This window comes from Triticum aestivum, chromosome 7A, assembly GCF_018294505.1.
Source record: "Triticum aestivum cultivar Chinese Spring chromosome 7A, IWGSC CS RefSeq v2.1, whole genome shotgun sequence".
Taxonomy (NCBI): Eukaryota; Viridiplantae; Streptophyta; class Magnoliopsida; order Poales; family Poaceae; genus Triticum; species Triticum aestivum.
The window spans coordinates 128,387,519-128,406,544 of NC_057812.1; the positions used below are offsets into that span (position 1 = coordinate 128,387,519).

The following is a 19,026-nucleotide window of genomic DNA, read 5'->3' on the forward strand; positions in this document are numbered from 1 at the left end:
CCCCTTGGGAATAGACGAGTTTTAAGGCTAGTGGGGCGGGCTCTTGGTATTCACGGCCTATATAAGCGGATAAAGATCCATCTTTTTTACCCCATGCCTTCTTCTTTCCTCAGCCTTCCCATCCTTGAGCTCCAGCACTCAAGCTTCGATCTTCCCCACCGTCACCAACCTCTCCAGCCATGTCTAGATCCGGTTCTCAAGGAAAGTGGGTGGCCTCCTCCGTGACGGAGAAGGACATCAAGGAGCTCCGGGAGGCGGGGTACCTGAGTGCGGACGTTGCACACAGGATCCCTGCCAAGAAGCAGGTCATCCCAACTCCGGAGCCCGGCAAAAGGGTGGTATTTATCCCCAACTTCCTTCACGGACTAGGGTTTGCACCTCACCCTTTTGTCCACACCCTCATGTTCTATTATGGGCTAGATTTCCATGATCTAGCCCCAAACTCCTTCCTCCACATCTCAGCGTTTATCGTCGTGTGAGAGGTGCTCCTCCGCATCCCCTCCTCCCACTTCGTCCTATGGCTCAAAGTCTTCAACGCGAAGCCGAAGGTGGTTGACGGGCAGCACACCGACTGCGGAGGTGCTATGGTGAGTAAGCTCCCCAATGTCACCTGGCCCAAAGGGGCCTTCGTGGAAACTGTCAAGATATGGTAGCAGGAGTGGTTCTACATCACCGAACCCCACGGCGCCAACTGGGCAGCCACTTCTGAGTTTAGATCTGGACCCCCGATGTGGCTCGCGTCGTGGACTAACAAGGGTCTGGACTGGGGATCGATCGACGAGGTGTTGGTGCTGCAAAAGCGCATCAAAAACATTATAGAAAAGAACACCAGCCTCACTAACGTGATTCAGGTGATGCTATTCCGCTGAACCCTTCCCTGCCAGAGACAGCCTCTCCACATGTGGGAGTTCAATCCGGAAGGGCCATGGACCTTGTAGTGATTCTTCGGCACGATGCACGAAGATATCTCGAAGCTGCTTTTCAAGGCCCAGAAGTTGTGGCCAGAGACGACCGACGACATCGGCCTCGACTGCGCTCATCCAGCCAGCCCGGTAAGTTTTTCAGTTTCCGAACATAACTTAGCTCACAAATCAAAGGGGTATGCTGAGACTTCCATCCTTTAATCAAGGCTGGACGAAGAAGGTGGAGCGGATTAAGTGTCCATCTCCGCTACCCGAAAACCCAGCTGATCCTCTGCTAACGAGGATGCTGGTCCCAGTGCCGTACCAGGCACCCGAGAAGAAGGCCAAGAAGAAGGGCAAGGAGGACAAAGGTGGCCTCCGCTGTAAAGGTACTTCGGACACTGTGTCCGGAGATACCGAGCCTCCGTCCTCCCACAAGGGACATGAAGACGAAGAGGAGGAGGAGGAGGAAGAGAGCAATTCTCCCCTTAAGGGGAGCAAGAAGAAAAGGGTGGCCTCTGTAGACCCAGAGGCGGAGGCGTCCAAGAGGGGAAGATATCACTCTCAGATGACTCGAAGTCAGATGCCGAAGCCATCCCCGAGTGGCACCCCAGGTCGAAGCCCCTAGCCAATTCATAAGTATCCAAGGATGCCTTACATATATCCGGTATTTATGATTGTAGTTTTAACACATTATATTGTGTGCTTCAGTCCGGCCCGTGATCTCACCCAACTATCATCATCTTCGGGGAACTCGCTGGAGCCGGCCATGGTGGAGAGTGAGACGCCTCCGCGAGCCTCTCCGCCAACCGCCACGGACGACGCCGAAGTGTTGTCCCGAAGAGCCTCTCCGGGCCATTCATGACCCACAAGTGTAGGGGATCTATCGTAGCCTTTTAGATAAGTAAGAGTGTCGAACCCAACGAGGAGCAAAAGGAAATGATAAGCGGTTTCCAGTAAGGTATTCTCTGCAAGCACTGAAATTATCAGTAACAGATAGTTGTGTGATAAGCTAAATTGTAACGAGCAACAAGTAATGAAAGTAAATAGGGTGCAGAAAGATGGCCCAATCCTTTTTGTAGCAAAGGACAAGCCTGGACAAACTCTTATATGAAGGAAAGCGCTCCCGAGGACACATGGGAATTATCGTCAAGCTAGTTTTCATCACGCTCATATGATTCTTGTTCGGTACTTTGATAATTTGATATGTGGGTGGACCGGTGCTTGGGTACTGTCCTTACTTGGACAAGCATCTCACTTATGATTAACCCCTATTGCAAGCATCCGCAACTACAATAGAAGTATTAAGGTAAACATAACCATAGCATGAAACATATGGATCCAAATCAGCCCCTTACGAAGCAATGTATAAACTAGGATTTAAGCTTCTGTCACTCTAGCAACCCATCATCTACTTATTACTTCCCAATGCCCTCCTCTAGGCCCAAACAATGGTGAAGTGTCATGTAGTCGACGTTCACATGACACCACTAGAGGAAAGACAACATACATCTCATCAAAATATTGAACGAATACCAAATTCACATGACTACTTATAGCAAGACTTCTCCCTTGTCCTCAGGAACAAACGTAACTACTCACAAAGCATATTCATGTTAATCAGAGGGGTATTAATATGCATAATGGATCTAAACATATGATCTTCCACCAAGTAAACCAACTAGCATCAACTACAAGGAGTAATCAACACTACTAACAACCCACAGGTACCAATCTGAGGTTTGGATACAAAGATTGGATACAAGAGATGAACTAGGGTTTGATATGAGATGGTGCTGGTGAAGATGTTGATGGAGATTGACCCCCTCCCGATGAGAGGATCGTTGGTGATGATGATGGTGATGATTTCCCCCTCCCAGAGGGAAGTTTCCCCGGCAGAACAGCTCCGCTGGAGCCCTAGATTGGTTCCACCAAGGTTCTGCCTTGTGGTGGCAGAGTTTCGTCCCGTGAGCTTGCTTATGATTTTTTTTCCTCGATGAAAGACTCCATATAGCCAAAGGTGGGGATCAAAGGGCCACCAGGGGGCCCATGAGGCAGGGGGTGCGCCCCCCACCCTCGTGGATGGTGGGTGGCCCCCCTCTGATACTTTCTTCGCCCAGTATTTTTTATATATTTTGAAAATAACTCCCGTGGAGTTTCAGGGCTTTTGGAGATGTGCAGAATAGGTCTCTAATATTTGCTCCTTTTCCAGCCCAGAATTCCAGCTGTCGGCATTCCCCCTCTTCATGTAAACCTTGTAAAATAAGAGAGAATAGGCATAAGTACTATGACATAATGTGTAATAACAGCCCATAATGCTATAATTATCGAAATAAAAACATGATGCAAAATGTACGTATCAACTCCCCCAAGCTTAGACCTCGCTTGTCCTCAAGCGAAAGCCGAAATCAAAAAATATGTCCACATGTTTAGAGATAGAGGTGTCGATAAAATAAAATATGGACATGAGGGCATCATGATCATTCTTAGAACAACAACATATATATTGTCATATGATCTCTCATGCTAAAGTAACAATTCAATCACAATTTCAAGTATGAATCATAAACTTCATTGAAAACTAACAAACTACAATTTTAGTCATTGAAGCAATTGCAATTTATCATAATATCGAAAAGAGTCAATAAGAGCTTTTCAGCAAGTCCACATACTCAACTATCATTTAGTCTTCCACAATTGCTAACACTCATGCGATATGTATGGTTATGAAGTTTTAGCCGGACACAGAGAAAGGTAGGGGCTTATAGTTTGCCTCTCAACTTTTTACCTCAAGGGTAATGTCAACAATAATAGTTCATGAAAACTCACATCCAATTAGCTATATGTATCTGGATCTTTCCAACACATTGTGCTTGCCAAAGGATAAAATGTAAAAAGGAAAGATAGGCCCTTCGCAGAGGGAAGCAGAGGTTGTCATGCACTTTTATGGTTGGATGCACAAAATCTTAATGCAAAAGAATGTCACTTTATATTGCCACTTGTGATATGGACCTTCATTATGCAGTCCGTCGCTTTTATTTCTTCCACATCACAAGATCGTATAAATCTTATTTTCTCCACATTAATAGATCATACATATTTAGAGAGCAATTTTTATTGCGTGCACCGATGACAACTTACTTGAAGGATCTTACTCAATCCATAGGTAGGTATGGTGGACTCTCATGGCAAAAACGGGTTTAGGGATATTTGGAAGCATAAGTAGTATCTCTACTTGGTGCAAAGAAATTGGCTAGCATGAGAGGGAAAGGCAAGCTCAACATGTTGGACGATCCATGACAATATAATTTATCTCAGATGTAAGAAAACATAATCCATTATGTTGTCTTCCTTGTCCAATGTCAACTCTTTAGCATGTCATATTTTAATGAGTGCTCACAATCATAAAAGATGTCCAAGATAGTATATTTATATGTGAAAACCTCTCTTTCTTTATTACTTCCTATTAATTGCAATGATGACCAAAACTATGTTTGTCAACTTTCAACAACTTTTATTCATCATACTTTTATATGTGAAGTCATTACTCTCCATAAGATCCTTATGATCTCTTTATTTATTTTTCTTTTATTTTATTCCCTCAAGATCATAGCAAGATAATCAAGCCCTTGACTCAACACTAATCTTTATTATATAGCTCACAGACTCAATTACATAGAAGGATCATAAAGCAAAACTCACAACTAGATCATACTAAAACTTTATTCTACTAGATCAAGATATTACCAAAAGGATCAAACTAAGAAAAACATTAAAGATAAAAGTGATGGTGATACGATACGATACCGGGGCACTCCCCCAAGCTTGGCAGTTGCCAAGGGGAGTGCCCATACCCATGTGTTTATGTTTCCTTCCTTGGAGGTGGTGATGAAGGAGTTTTTGATGATATAGGCTTGTCGTCCATCTTCCAAGGCATAGGCTCACCATCATAGAAGGATGATCGAGTCTCCGGGATCCTCAAATCTGTAGCCAAACTCATCCTCTTGAATCTATATTCATACTCATAGTTTTGGTTTTGAAGGTCATAAATCTGGGCTTGGAGGCGCTCGATTTTCTCGTGAAGCTTGAAGATGGCCTCCCCAATGTTCTTGTCATCCAGCTTATGGTTGTTGGTGAACTCCATGATCATTATATGATTGGAGTCGAGTCCATGTTCCACCATCTCCTGGCACTTGAAAACTTGTTGCTCCAATGCCTCGAGCCTTATCTCCATTCTTTCGGTCCTCCTTGGTCCCTCAACATCACGGATGTGCAGCAACCCCTCACACATCTCAATGGTTTGAGGGTGTTGCAGCACCTCCGCGAGGTAGGGGTTGATGACCTTCTTGAAGAACTTGTCCTTGGGGGCACTTGAAGACGCCATGTCGATCTAGATCTGTCAGAAAAACAACTCGAAACAAAGACAGGTGATATTTGCATGATACGGTGGTCAAAACCTTCGGGAGATTATATAATGAATTTTTACTAACCCAAAGAAGTATCGTGCAAGAAAACAGAGTCCGGAGGGCACACGAGGTGACCACGAGGCAGGGGGGTGCGCCCAGGGGGGTAGGGCGTGCCCTCCACCCTTGTGGAAGCCTCGTGTCCTTTCCGGAGTGCTTCTTATTTTCCTATTTTCTTAAATATTCCAAAACAGAGAAAAAATGTCGTTAGAACTATTTTGGAGTCGGTTTACTTACCGTACCACATACCTATTCCTTTTCAGAGTCTGAAATGTTCCGGAAAGTGTCCCTTATGTATTCCTCCGGGGTTACAATTTCAATAACATTAGTTTCAACTTTTATGGGATTACCTGAGATATAATGTTTGATTCTTTGATTCTTTGACTGTTTACCACCCTTGGATTTGTGCCTTCGAAGTTGTTGATTTTTATGGCACCAGAACGATAGACTTCCTCGATGACGTAAGGACCTTCCCATTTAGAGAGGAGTTTGCCTGCAAAAAATCTCAAACGAGAGTTGTATAGCAATACATAATCACCTACATTAAACTCACGCTTTTGTATCCTTTTATCATGCCATCTTTTAACTTTTTCTTTAAACAGCTTGGCATTTTCATAGGCCTAGGTTCTCCATTCATCAAGTGAGCTAATGTCAAAAAGCCTCTTCTCACCGGCAAGTTTGATATCATAATTGAGCTCTTTAATGGCCCAACATGCCTTATGTTCTAGTTCAAGAGGTAAGTGACATGCTTTACCATAAACCATTTTATACGGAGACATACCCATAGGATTTTTGTATGCAATTCTATAAGCCCATAATGCATCATCAAGTTTCTTGGACCAATTCTTTCTAGATCTATTAACAGTCTTTTGCAAAATTAATTTAAGCTCTCTATTACTTAATTCTACTTGGCCACTAGACTGTGGGTGATAAGGAGATGCAATTCTATGATTAACATCATACTTAGCAAGCATTTTATGAAAGGCACCATGAATAAAATGAGAACCACCATCAGTCATTAAGTATCTAGGGACTCCAAACCTCGGAAAAATAACTTCTTTAAGCATCTTAATAGAGGTGTTATGATCAGCACTACTAGTTGGAATAGCTTCTACCCACTTAGTAACCTAATCAACAGCAACTAAAATATGTGTGTATCCATTAGAGGAAGGAAACGGTCCCATATAATCAAAGCCCCAAACATCAAATGGTTCGATAACAAGTGAATAATTCATAGGCATTTCCTGACGTCTACTAATATTACCAATTCTTTGACATTCATCACAGGACAAAACAAACTTACGGGCATCCTTGAAGAGAGTAGGCCAATAAAAACCGGATTGCAATACCTTGTGTGCAGTTCTATCTCCAGCATGGTGTCCTCCATAAGCCTCAGAGTGACACTTAAGTAGGATCTATTCCTGTTCATGCTCAGGTACACAACGTCTAATAACACCATTTACTCCTTATCTGTAAAGATGTGGGTCATCCCAGAAGTAATGTCTTAAACCATAGAAGAACTTTTTCTTTTGCTAGTATGTGAAACTAGGTGGTATAAATTTAGCAACAATGTAATTAGCATAATCAGCATACCATGGAGCAGTATGAGAAGCATTTATGACAGCTAGTTGTTCATCAGGAAAGCTATCATCAATAGGTAGTGGGTCATCAAGAATATTCTCTAACCTATACAAGTTGTTTGCAACGGGGTTCTCAGCTCCCTTTCTATCAATAATATGCAAATCAAATTCTTGTAGCAAGAGGACCCATCTAATAAGTCTAGGTTTAGCATCTTTCTTTTCCATAAGATATTTAATAGTAGCATGATCAGTGTGAACAGTTACTTTAGAATCAACAATATAAGGTATGAACTTATCACAAGCAAATACAACTACTAAAAATTCTTTTTCAGTAGTGGCATAATTTCTCTGGGCACTGTCTAGAGTTTTACTAGCATATTGAATAACATTTAGTTTCTTATCAACCCTTTGTCCTAGAACAGCACCTACAGCATAATCACTAGCATCACACATGATTTCAAATGGTAAATTCCAATTAGGAGGTTGAACAATAGGTGCAGAAATCAAAGCTTTATTAAGTATTTCAAATGCTTCTACACAGTCATCATCAGAAACAAAAGGAACATCTTTTTGCAAGAGGTTAGTCAGAGGCCTAGAAATTTTAGAGAAGTCCTTAATGAACCTCCTATAAAGAACTGACATGACCAAGGAAACTTCTTATACCTTTAATGTCCTTAGGGCACGGCATCTTTTCAATAGCATCAACTTTAGCTTTATCAACCTCAATATCTCTTTCAGAAATTTTATGCCCCAAGACAATACCTTCATTAACCATAAAGTGGCACTTCTCCCAATTCAAAACAAGATTGGTTTGTTCACATCTCTGCAAAACTCGATCAAGATTGCTTAAGAAATCATCAAAAGAAGTCCCATAAACAGAGAAATCATCCATGATTACCTCAACAATATTTTCACAAAAGTTAGAGAATATAGCAGGCATACATCTTTGAAAGGTAGCAGGTGCATTACATAAATCAAAAGGCATACATCTATAAGCAAAGGTACCGAAAGGGCAAGTAAAAGTTGTATTTTCTGGATCCTCTTTTGACACGGGTATTTGAGAGAAACCAGAATAACCATCTAGGAAGCAAAAATGTGTATGTTTGGATAATATTTCTAGCATTTGATCAATAAAAGGTAACAGGTAATGATCCTTTTTAGTAGCTTTATTTAATTTGCGGAAATCAATTACCATTCTATAACCTGTAACAATTCTTTGTGGGATCAATTCATCTTTATCATTAGGAACAACAGTAATACCTCCCTTCTTAGGGACACAATGGACATGGTTTACCCACTGACTATCAGCAACGGGATAAATTGTACCTGCCTCCAGAAGCTTTAGTATTTCTTTTACCACTTCTTTCATCTTAGGATTTAACCGTCGTTGGTGATAAACAACTGGTTTAGCATCCTTATCCAATTTTATTTTGTGCTGGCATAAAGTGGGACTAATGCCCTTAAGATCATCAAGAGTATATCCAATAGCAGCATGGTGCTTCTTCAGAGTTTTCAATAATTTCTTTTCCTCATGCTCTGAAAGGTTAGCACTAATTATAACAGGATATATCTCTTTCTCACCAAGATAAGCATATTTGAGAGTATCAGGTAAAGGTTTAAGCTCAAACACGGGATCACCCTTGGGTGGAGGAGGGTCCCCTAGAATTTCAACAGGCAAGTTGTGTTTCAAAATAGGTCCCTGCTTAAAGAATACTTCATCTATTTCCCTTCTTTCATTCATGAATATATCATTTTCATGGTCTAGCAAATATTGTTCTGAACGATTAGTAGGAGGCACGACAATAGAAGCAAGACCAATAATTTCATCTTTACTAGGCAATTCTTTATCATGGGGTTGTCTACGAAACTTAGCAAAATTAAACTCATGAGACATATCCCCCAAACCAACAGAAACAATATCTTTATTGCAGTCTATCTTAGCATTAACAGTATTCAAGAAGGGTCTACCAAATATAATGGGACAAAAGTCATCTTGTGGGGAACCAATAACAAGAAAATCAACAGGATATTTAACTTTCCCACACAAGACTTCAACATCTCTAACAATCCCAACTGGTGAAATGGTATCTCTATTGGCAAGCTTAATTGTAACATCAATCTCTTCTATCTCAGCAGGTGCAATATCATGCATAATTTCTTTGTATAAGGAATGAGGTATTGCACTTGCACTAGCACCCATATCACATAAACCATGATAGCAATGATCTCCTATTCTAACATAAATAACATGCATGCCTACAACAGGTCTATGTTTATTTTTAGTATCGGGTCTAGCAATTCTAGCAGATTCATTGCAGAAGTAAATAACATGCCCATCAATATTATCGCCCAAGAGATCCTTAACCATAGCAACACTAGGTTCAACTTTAATTTGCTCAGGGGTTTGGGTGTCTTAATATTTCTTTTGTTAACCACAGTTGAAGCTTTAGCATGATCCTTTATTCTAACAGGGAAAGGTGGTTTCTCAATATAAGTAGTAGGAACAACAGGATCATTATAAGTGATAGTATTTTCTTCAACTTTAATAGGTGCAACTACTTTTACTTCAATGGGAGGATTATATTTAAACTACTTCTCCTTAGGGAGATCAACATGAGTAGCAAAGGATTCACAGAAAGAAGCTACTATCTCAGAGTCAAGTCCATATTTAGTGCTAAATTCACGAAAAGCATCGGTATCCATAAAATATTTAACACAATCAAACTTAGGTGTTGTACCTGACTCCTTACCTTCGTCAAGGTACCAATCTTCAGATTTGCATTTAATTCTCTCCAACAAATCTCATTTAAATTCAATAGTCTTCATCATAAAAGAACCAGTACAAGAAGTACCAAGCATGGAGCGATTACTGAGAGATAGCCGAGCATAAAAATTTTGAATAATCATTTGTCTTGAGAGCTCATGATTGGGGCATGAATATAACATTGACTTAAGCCTCCCCCAAGCTTGAGCGATGCTTTCTCCTTTGCGAGGCCAAAAATTATATATATAATTACGATCACGATGAACAAGATGCATAGGATAAAACTTCTAGTGAAATTCCAATTTCAATCGTTTGTAGTTCCATGATCCCATATCATCACATAGCCTAAACCATGTCAATGCCTCTCCCTTCAAAGATAAAGGGAAGACCTTCTTCTTGATAACATCCTCGGGCATACCTGCAAGCGTAAATAATCCACAAACTTCATCCACATAGATTAGGTGCAAATCGGGATGTAATGTTCCATCACCTGTGAAAGGATTAGCTAGCAGTTTCTCTATCATATCCGAAGGGATTTCAAAGTAAACATTTTCAGTAGGTTCAGTAGGTTGAGGAGCAACTCTTTGCTCTACTGGTTGGGGTGAAGATACCCCGAACAAGCCCCTCAAAGGATTATGTTCCATAGTAACAAGTGACAGTAAATTTCAGCACACTATGTAAATTTTTCCTTACCAAATTCCACCTACCAAAGGCGATTCACTCCCCGACAACGGCGCCAGAAAAGAGTCTTGATGACCCACAAGTGTAGGGGATCTATCATAGCCTTTTCGATGAGTAAGAGTGCCGAACCCAACGAGGAGCAGAAGGAAATGATAAGCGGTTTCCAGCAAGGTATTCTCTGCAAGTACTGAAATTATCGGTAACAGATAGTTGTGTGATAAGATGAATTGTAACGAGAAACAAGTAAATAGGGTGCAGCAATATGGCCCAATCCTTTTTGTAGCAAAGGACAAGCCTGGACAAACTCTTATATGAAGGAAAGCGCTCCCGAGGACACATGGGAATTATCGTCAAGCTAGTTTTCATCACGCTCATATGATTCGCGTTCGGTACTTTGATAATTTGATATGTGGGTGGACCGGTGCTTGGGTACTGTCCTTACTTGGACAAGCATCCCACTTATGATTAACCCCTATTGCAAGCATCCGCAACTACAACAGAAGTATTAAGGTAAATCTAACCATAGCATGAAACATATGGATCCAAATCAGCCCCTTACGAAGCAACGCATAAACTAGGGTTTAAGCTTCTGTCACTCTAGCAACCCATCATCTACTTATTACTTCCCAATTCCATCCTCTAGTCCCAAACAATGGTGAAGTGTCATGTAGTCTACGTTCACATGACACCACTAGAGGAAAGACAACATACATCTCATCAAAATATCGAACGAATACCAAATTCACATGACTACTTATAGCAAGACTTCTCTCATGTCCTCAGGAACAAACGTAACTACTCATAAAGCATATTCATGTTCATAACCAGAGGGGTATTAATATGCATAATGGATCTGAACATATGATCTTCCACCAAGTAAACCAACTAGCATCAACTGCAAGGAGTAATCAACACTACTAGCAACCCACAGGTACCAATCTAAGGTTTGGATACAAAGATTGGATACAAGAGATGAACTAGGGTTTGAGATGAGATGGTGCTGGTGAAGATGTTGATGGATATTGACCCCCTCCCGATGAGAGAATCGTTGGTGATCACGATGGTGATGACTCCCCCCCCCCCCCAGAGGGAAGTTTCCCCGGCAGAACAGCTCCACCGGAGCCCTAGATTGGTTCCGCCAAGGTTCCGCCTCGTGGCGGCGGAGTTTCGTCCCGTGAGCTTGCTTATGATTTCTCCTCGATGAAAGACTCCATAGAGCCAAAGATGGGCATTGGAGGGCCACCATGGGGCCCACGAGGCAGGGGCGCGCCCCCCACCCTCGTGGATGGTGGGTGGCCCCCCTCTGGTACTTTCTTCGCTCAATATTTTTTATATATTCTGAAAATAACTCCCATGGAGTTTTAGGGCTTTTGGAGATGTGCAGAATAGGTCTCTAATATTTGCTCATTTTCCATCCTAGAATTCCAGCTACCGGCATTCCCCCTCTTCATGTAAACCTTGTAAAATAAGAGAGAATGGGCATAAGTATTGTGACATAATGTGTAATAACAGCCCATAATGCGATAATTATCGATATAAAAACATGATGCAAAATGGACGTATCAGCCATGGAGAGGTGCAGGAGGCCGCCAAGACGGTGCCAGAGTGTAACACCTCGGCTACCGAGAACATGGGGGAACCAACCCCCATGGAGACTGATGACGGGGGCCATGACCAATTCGGCCCGCAGCCGAACATCATTTCGGAGACCCACACGGCTCTAGAATCGAGCAAGCAACCCCCTTTAAAGGAGGGGGAGCGTCGACTCCACCGGCGACCTCTATCAATCCAGAGGCACCGAACACTTTGGTGGAAGCACTTCGACGTGCTTCCATCGTGGAGGAGCACCGTACCCTGATGGGTATAGTGGTTGAGAAGGTTCAGTCCGCCAAAAGTCGGCTGAACGAAGCCTTCACCAGCCTATTAACAGGCTTCGAGGTATGCGATGTAATACTCTTAGCCGCCTTCTATATGCAAAAAATATGCTTGTGTATAGATAGTAGCCCCTGAGACTCTGTTCGGCTTTTTTTAAAGAACAAATAGAGGATCAAGTAATATTCAAAGGAGATAACGTACTTGTCTATTTTGATAAACAGGCTTCACTGTTAGCAGCGACCGCCTAGGCCGCCGAAGTATCCGAACTCAAGCGGAAGCTGGAGCGGGCCGATGAGGATCTCGTCTGTATCAACAAACGGCTTGATGAGGCATAGGGTATGGTTTGAAAAAGTGCTTACACACCTGAAGTGACATGCCAATGTGGAGTCTAATCTCCTGTGTTATCCTGAACATATTTGCAGGTAGTGCGGCCGTGGTCGAGACCCTAAAGAGTGCCCTCGCCCAAGCCAAAGAGTAGGTGCGGGTGAGCGAAGCGGCCGCTGACAAAGCGGCTGTGGATTTAGAGGCCGAGCAGGTCACCCGCCGCAAGTATGAGGAGCGGGTGACCGAAGTGGAACAGGAGCTCAAGGATGCCGCCAGCAAGTGTGAGGCCTTGGAGGAGGAGAATAAGGCCCAAGCAGTCAGTCTCACCAAGGCTCTTCAGGAGGCCAAGGAGGCGCGGACCGAGTCCCGAGCGGCTCGCGGGGAGATCAAGCAGGCCGAACAGATAGCGGCTGGTAAGCCCTTCCTTTTACAGAGTATATTTGGCGGTCGGAGATATGCTTTGCTTAATCGACTATGGAGTTCTCCAGACGCCTTTGCGGACCTTCCGAGGAGTGCTGCCGACGCTGCACAGTATTTCCGGGCCCAAGAAGGGAACACGACGGAGAAGCTCTTCTGGTCGTAGTACATGGCGCCGGAGCGGCCAGCGCTGCTGAACAACTAGATGATGCAGCTGGCAGAGCTGCATAGGATGTCCGGTTTGGCCATGAAGGACATCATAGTTCGGCTATGGCCAGCCGGACCCATTCCTGGTAGCTACTTCGGTCTCGTCAAGAGGCTCGGCGACGCCTTGCCCCGAGTTGAAACTGTAAAGCGCTCGGTGTGCATAGAGGGTGCGCGGATGGCCTTTACCCGTGTCGAGATGCACTGGGCGAAGATGAAGGTCGCCGTCGTGGCACTAGAGGGCCCACCCGAAGGCAAGGACCACCGCAAGCCGGAGCGATATTTCGAAGATGTCTAGAGGGTTCCCGTTTAATAGAGGGTCAATGCTCGAAGGATATCATGTTTGAATGAATGTATCCCGACTGTCCAGAATTTGTTTTATGAACCAAGGCTTTTGTAATATATTTGTGCCTTTATCTGAAATTATTATCCTCCTTTACAGTCGTTTTTATTTCTGAAAGTTTGCCAGTCGTCGGCTTCAGCACCCACGTAGATACTAAGGGGGTGTTCGGAATAGCACGTGACCACACTTGATCCAACGTCTTGGTCCGTAAAGGAGGTGTCTATGCAGCGAACCAGGTAATCAGACTATGCGGATTTATCACTCTCACTTAGCTATAGGAGTTTGACAATGAGACTATGAGCTAGCCCCTGGTGCGTGTGCGGCTATCCGAACTTGGATGCTTTAGGCGCGTGACTGGGTGGAGGCCAGTCCTTGTTTCTTGGGGGTTCTGTTCCAGCCAACCCTAACTATTTTGCTAGTGTGCTAGCCAATCAGCTAGCTTTCCAGTAATATGCATTTCCTATCCTAAGGTCAACAAGTAGGTAAGAAGAAAGATTTTCCAAGGTAGCAAACAGGTTCAATTTCAGGTGAAATAACACATCTAAAAATGGAAAGAAGAATTCCTAAATTCGAGAATATTTCCAAAATAGGCAAACATTTTGGACAGTATTTTTAAAGTTTCTGGAGCATTTTTAAAATCTACAAAAAAAATTCACGAACATTTTTCAAAATCTGAACACATATTTTAATGTTTGAATATTTTTCAAACATACATTTTTTTAAGAATCTCGAAAAACTAATGAAAACCGGCTAAAAACCAGAAAACCAAAGAAAAACATCGTTGAAAGGCCGAAGGTGTCGCTTGGTAAGGCGCACAATGCAACTCTCTCGGTTGGGCCAGCCCCTGAGGAGCGGCATTGTGCGTTCGACCACCATTTTGACGCACAAAGAGTCAAGGGGGCTCTCATGTAGGGTGGCTCCTATATGGCGTGTAGGTCGCTGGCAAGCGACATAACGCATGCTACCCCACCCCACCCCCCCCCCCACACCCCCTCTCACACGCGGGTGTACGTATGGGCCAGCCCATTTCCCGTTTCTCTTTCTTTCTTTTTTTCCTTTCTTTCTTTTTTCGTTTTTTCTTTTCCTTTTTATTTTTATTTCCTGTTTTTTTATATTTTCTATTTTTTTTCTTTACCTTTTCACTTTTTTGCAAATTTTCTTTTCAAATTCATGAACATTTTTTTCATCAAATTCACAAAATGTTCATCAATATGAAATTTCATCATTCAACAAGTGTTCACTGAATTCAAATTTTGTTAGTTAGATATTAAAAAATCATACAATTAAAAAATATTCATCATTTTTGCCAGTGCCTCACACGCCCAATAGGAGCAGCCCTCATATAGCAGTCGCAATCCGTATTTACCGGTCGCACAGGCAACCAAACCAGCGAGAGCAAGTGTGCTGGCCCATTTAGCAGTAGACAGAGGCATTCCCGTACCAGTTTTGGGAATCTTATGGACGATTCCTGAAATGGTTTCTTACTTTATGTTTACTTCTTATTGGTTTTCCTGGGGTTTTGGTTTATTTTTTATGTTTTTGAATTTCAAGAAAAGTTTCATGTTTTCAATAAATGGTTGAAATTTTGAAAAGAAAAAATGTGTTTTCAAGCAACATTCAAAATTTTAAAATCTCTGTAAATTCAGAAAAATATTTTTGTTTTCAAAATAATCAAAAATTGTTCGTGTTTTCAAAAAACATTCGCATATCCTACTACGTCCGGTTGGGTTTATTAGTCCATCGTATTTCTGGTTAAAGTTTAACCACATATTTGACTAATAAAATGTTAATGCATGTAATCAAAAAAATCCTTGCATTGAAGAAGGTCAATTGTTGCAGATATTATATAGTCATGGAAAAAGGAGGCAAAGAAGTTGAAGAAGTGGCTAGAATCATGATTCCATGCACACAACTCAAGAGAGAGGATCGTCTGATCACAAGACAAGTGGACTCGACACTGCAGCATATATATAGGCGCTTTAGGAATTTTCGCCGGTGCCCACTGCCAAACTTCTGGCTCACTCCCGTCCTATCTCCTACTCGTTTTTGGCTCGGCCTCATGATTTTGTGTGAAAATCGGCTGGTCAATGATTTGTTTTCATATGGTTGAGTAATAGCGGAGAATTTCAAAAAAAATCGTGTCTTAAAAAAATCAATTTTTCAAAAAAATGATATTGTTTCCAAAATGTGTTTGTCTTCTCAAAACAAATGTTCAAAATATTTTACAAATGTCTGTTTTCCAGAAATAATCGAATAAAATTGAAAAATAGTTATTTTTTCAAAATTGTTCAGGTTTCAAAAATTGGACACATTTTCATGAGGCGCTGCTACAGTACCACATGCTGCAACATCCATGCTACATTAAGACGCATCCGCGCTACAGTAGCCACGCACTGCATTAACTCGTGCTACAGCAAACAGTGTGTGCTGTGGCAAACCGGGCTACAATGAACAGCGCGCTGAATACCGTCAATGCACAGCCCAGTTCATGCTGCCACTGTGCGTCGCAAAGAGCGTCACATGTCGCCCTTAATTGGGTTGGCTCACTTACGCGGCCGAAATGATCACACTTTTAATTGTATTTATTATTTTAAAAGTACATTTATTAAATCATAAATATTTTATAAATCTTATAATTTCCAAAAATATGACCTTAGTGATAATTTTAGAAGAACATTAAATCTGAAATACATAAAAAATACTTTGAAATATGTGAATCATTTATTTGAAAAAAGAATCATCGTAATTAAAAAGCATTCATGTACATGCAAAACTCTTCATGTGCAATTAGAAGTGTTCATCCATTTAAATATGTAAACTGAAAAAAGTGATCACGTATGTAAAAAAAATTTGTATAATTTTAAAAAGTGTGAACGGGTTTATAAAAATCATGTACAATTTAAAAAGTGTTCATGTATTGAAAAACAATTTGCGTAATTTATAGGCATTCACTCCTTTTAAATAAGTATTCATGTAATATTTTAAAAAATATATGTATTTACAATAGTTCCATGCAATTAAACAAGTGTCCATGTCTTTTTGAAATAATGTCCATTTTCGAAAAAAACTTGTGTTTACAAAAAGTGTATAATTTTAAAAGAAGAAATACAAAAGGTAAAAGGATATAAGTAAAAGGGAAAGGGAAAAAAGAAAAACAAGAAATCCGAAAAATTGAAAGGTAAGAACCAAACAAAACCAAGTCAAAAACCAAAAAACATGAAACAGAAAAGGCAGAAATAAAAATCTGTGCAAAATGGCAAGCCAGTGTGCGTCTCCCTATGTGTTATTCGGACAACTTGCTGTACGCCCTCGCAAATGTGGATTACCAACCACATGGCCTCGCAGTGAAAACCAAGAGGCAAATTGGCAGCCCTATTCCAACTAAATGGGAGATTTACACAAATCACCACTCGACCCAAATCTCATGAATAAATGAGAGAGGTACCGGGAAATGTTTTGAGGGCCCATAGATCATCACCAACATGATGTCAGTGGATATCTTTTCTAGACGGGCATAAGTTGCCAGGTTTCCTCTGTATTTAAAGACTTTGCATTGCAGTTGATCATTTGTCACACATTCGCCTGCAATAAATAATCCTACGGATTTACACTGTTTTTCAGACTGCACAACTAAACTGATGACCAACCACTCCAAGCCCAAACAACACAAATTATAATTTAATTCGCTTTAGGTCCCTTTTGGAAGTTGAAAATGAAGTGGCCCATGTACCATCAAGCCCTGTCGTGAACCGGTGCTTCTGCCACCTCTTGGATTGTAATTTTCATTTTCATAATGGTACCCATCCAAGGTCAAAGAGTGGGTTTGATTCCTGCAGGATGCAAGGTTGGTGGTCCAGTAGTGCCGCAACCAATTCCGCCTAAATAAATTGTTGCTGGTGTGTGTGACTGTGTGACTGTGTGTGTCTCTCTCTCTTTGAAAGGAGTTGATCGTGTTGTTATTAGGCCCACCGACCAGCCACCGGGGACACGATCTCATCAGAAGGCTCCACCGCGCGCCTTTCCGTCCCCCAAATCCGATCTACCTCGGTAAACCCGCAAGCGAACTAGGCACGGGCGCACGGCACAGCCAGCGCGCACAAAAAGTAGCCGTTGCCTTTTCCCCCGAATCTCTCGACCCATAAACAAGCACCCTATTACGCGCTCCCGGTTTCAAACCACCACGGAAAAGGAAGCGAACCACCCCCGAAAAGGCCCGCCCCCCGTTCCAAATCCGCCGCCGCAGAGGAAGGAAGGATCCGAAAAAGATCTTCGGGACAGAGGAGGGAGCGCGTGCGGGGAGAGAGCAGAAGGGGAATGGTCGAGATCGCCGCGCGCTTCATGGTACTTGGAACTCGAGATCTCCTCCCCCATCTCCGCCTCTTTCCATCTCCCCCGCCTCCTCCGCGCGATTGGGTTTCCTTCCTTGGTTTTCCGCTTCTCTTCGCCCGATTTCCGTTGACTTTGATTTTGACTCTCTGCGGTGCGCCGGGCGTGTAGGATAAGGTCGAGGAGCAGGCGGTGGCCGCGGCGGCGGCGGATGACGACGAGGATGTCGCCGGGAGCGTCGACGGCGACGAGGTGGAGATGGAGCCCGTGGAGCCCATGCCGGAGCCCCCCGACGACGCCGGCCCCGTCTGCTGGCCCATGCCGGACTTCTGCCCTCTCACGGTGAGCGCCCATCTGCGTTCGTTGTGGTTTGGATGGAACTTGGAAAATCGGAAACGGAATTGATGTCCTACCTTTCTCTCTCTCTCTGTCGGTGATGTTTGGTCGTATCAGATCGACGGGGTGGTGAAGGAGTCGTTCCTGGAGACCCTTCGGAAGGAGAAGGACGCGGAGGAGCTGCTCGGGGAGGCCGAGCCGGGGCCGACGCCCAGCCCGGACTCGCGGCCGTCCAGCAGCAAGCGCCAGCGCGCCGTCGCCGGGTCGCCGTCATCCAGGAGCCCGTGCCCGTACAGCAACCTCCTCCAGGTGTTCCAGCAGTGCAAGCAAGACGTTGCCTGAGGAGGCCGGGAGGAGCACAATCACAGTACAGGCCGTGATGTCTCGGCTGCAGTTTTTCCTTTCCTTGCGTACGTACAATAATACATCGATCTGTTCTTTACGACTTTGCTCCGGTGTAAGCTCCAGGAGATAGCAGTTTTTGTACAAATGGGATACGAACCTCACAAATACAGTGCGCCATTATCATCGAGTCTGATTTTGGGATGCTACTTGGCCAGTCTATACATCTCTTCTTACTCATTTGGACACTTCAAGAGCACAAGAGAATGATTTATTTTTATTTTTGAAACAGAGGCAAAAGAATTGCCTCACCAATTGATTGATTAAGCAGAAAAGAATTACCCAATTAATTAACAAAAAACATGACGCACAAATAGTTCACATACAAAGCATAAAACCCTATGACCTCACCGTCGACCCGACACTCTGAATGCTCCACAACCATGAACCCACCACACCTCTACATTAC

General features: G+C 42.9%; 1 protein-coding gene across 1 annotated transcript; it reads left to right on the plus strand.

Moving 5' to 3' along the window:
- The first annotated feature begins 17,664 nt into the window (after positions 1 to 17,664).
- LOC123150385 (uncharacterized) lies at positions 17,665 to 18,774 on the plus strand. The gene is made up of 3 exons (XM_044570246.1): positions 17,665 to 17,894; positions 18,051 to 18,221; positions 18,333 to 18,774. Exons 1-3 carry the CDS (start codon positions 17,868 to 17,870, stop codon positions 18,555 to 18,557), a joined length of 423 nt encoding a protein of 140 aa, XP_044426181.1. The 5' UTR covers positions 17,665 to 17,867; the 3' UTR covers positions 18,558 to 18,774.
- The last annotated feature ends 252 nt before the right edge of the window (positions 18,775 to 19,026 follow it).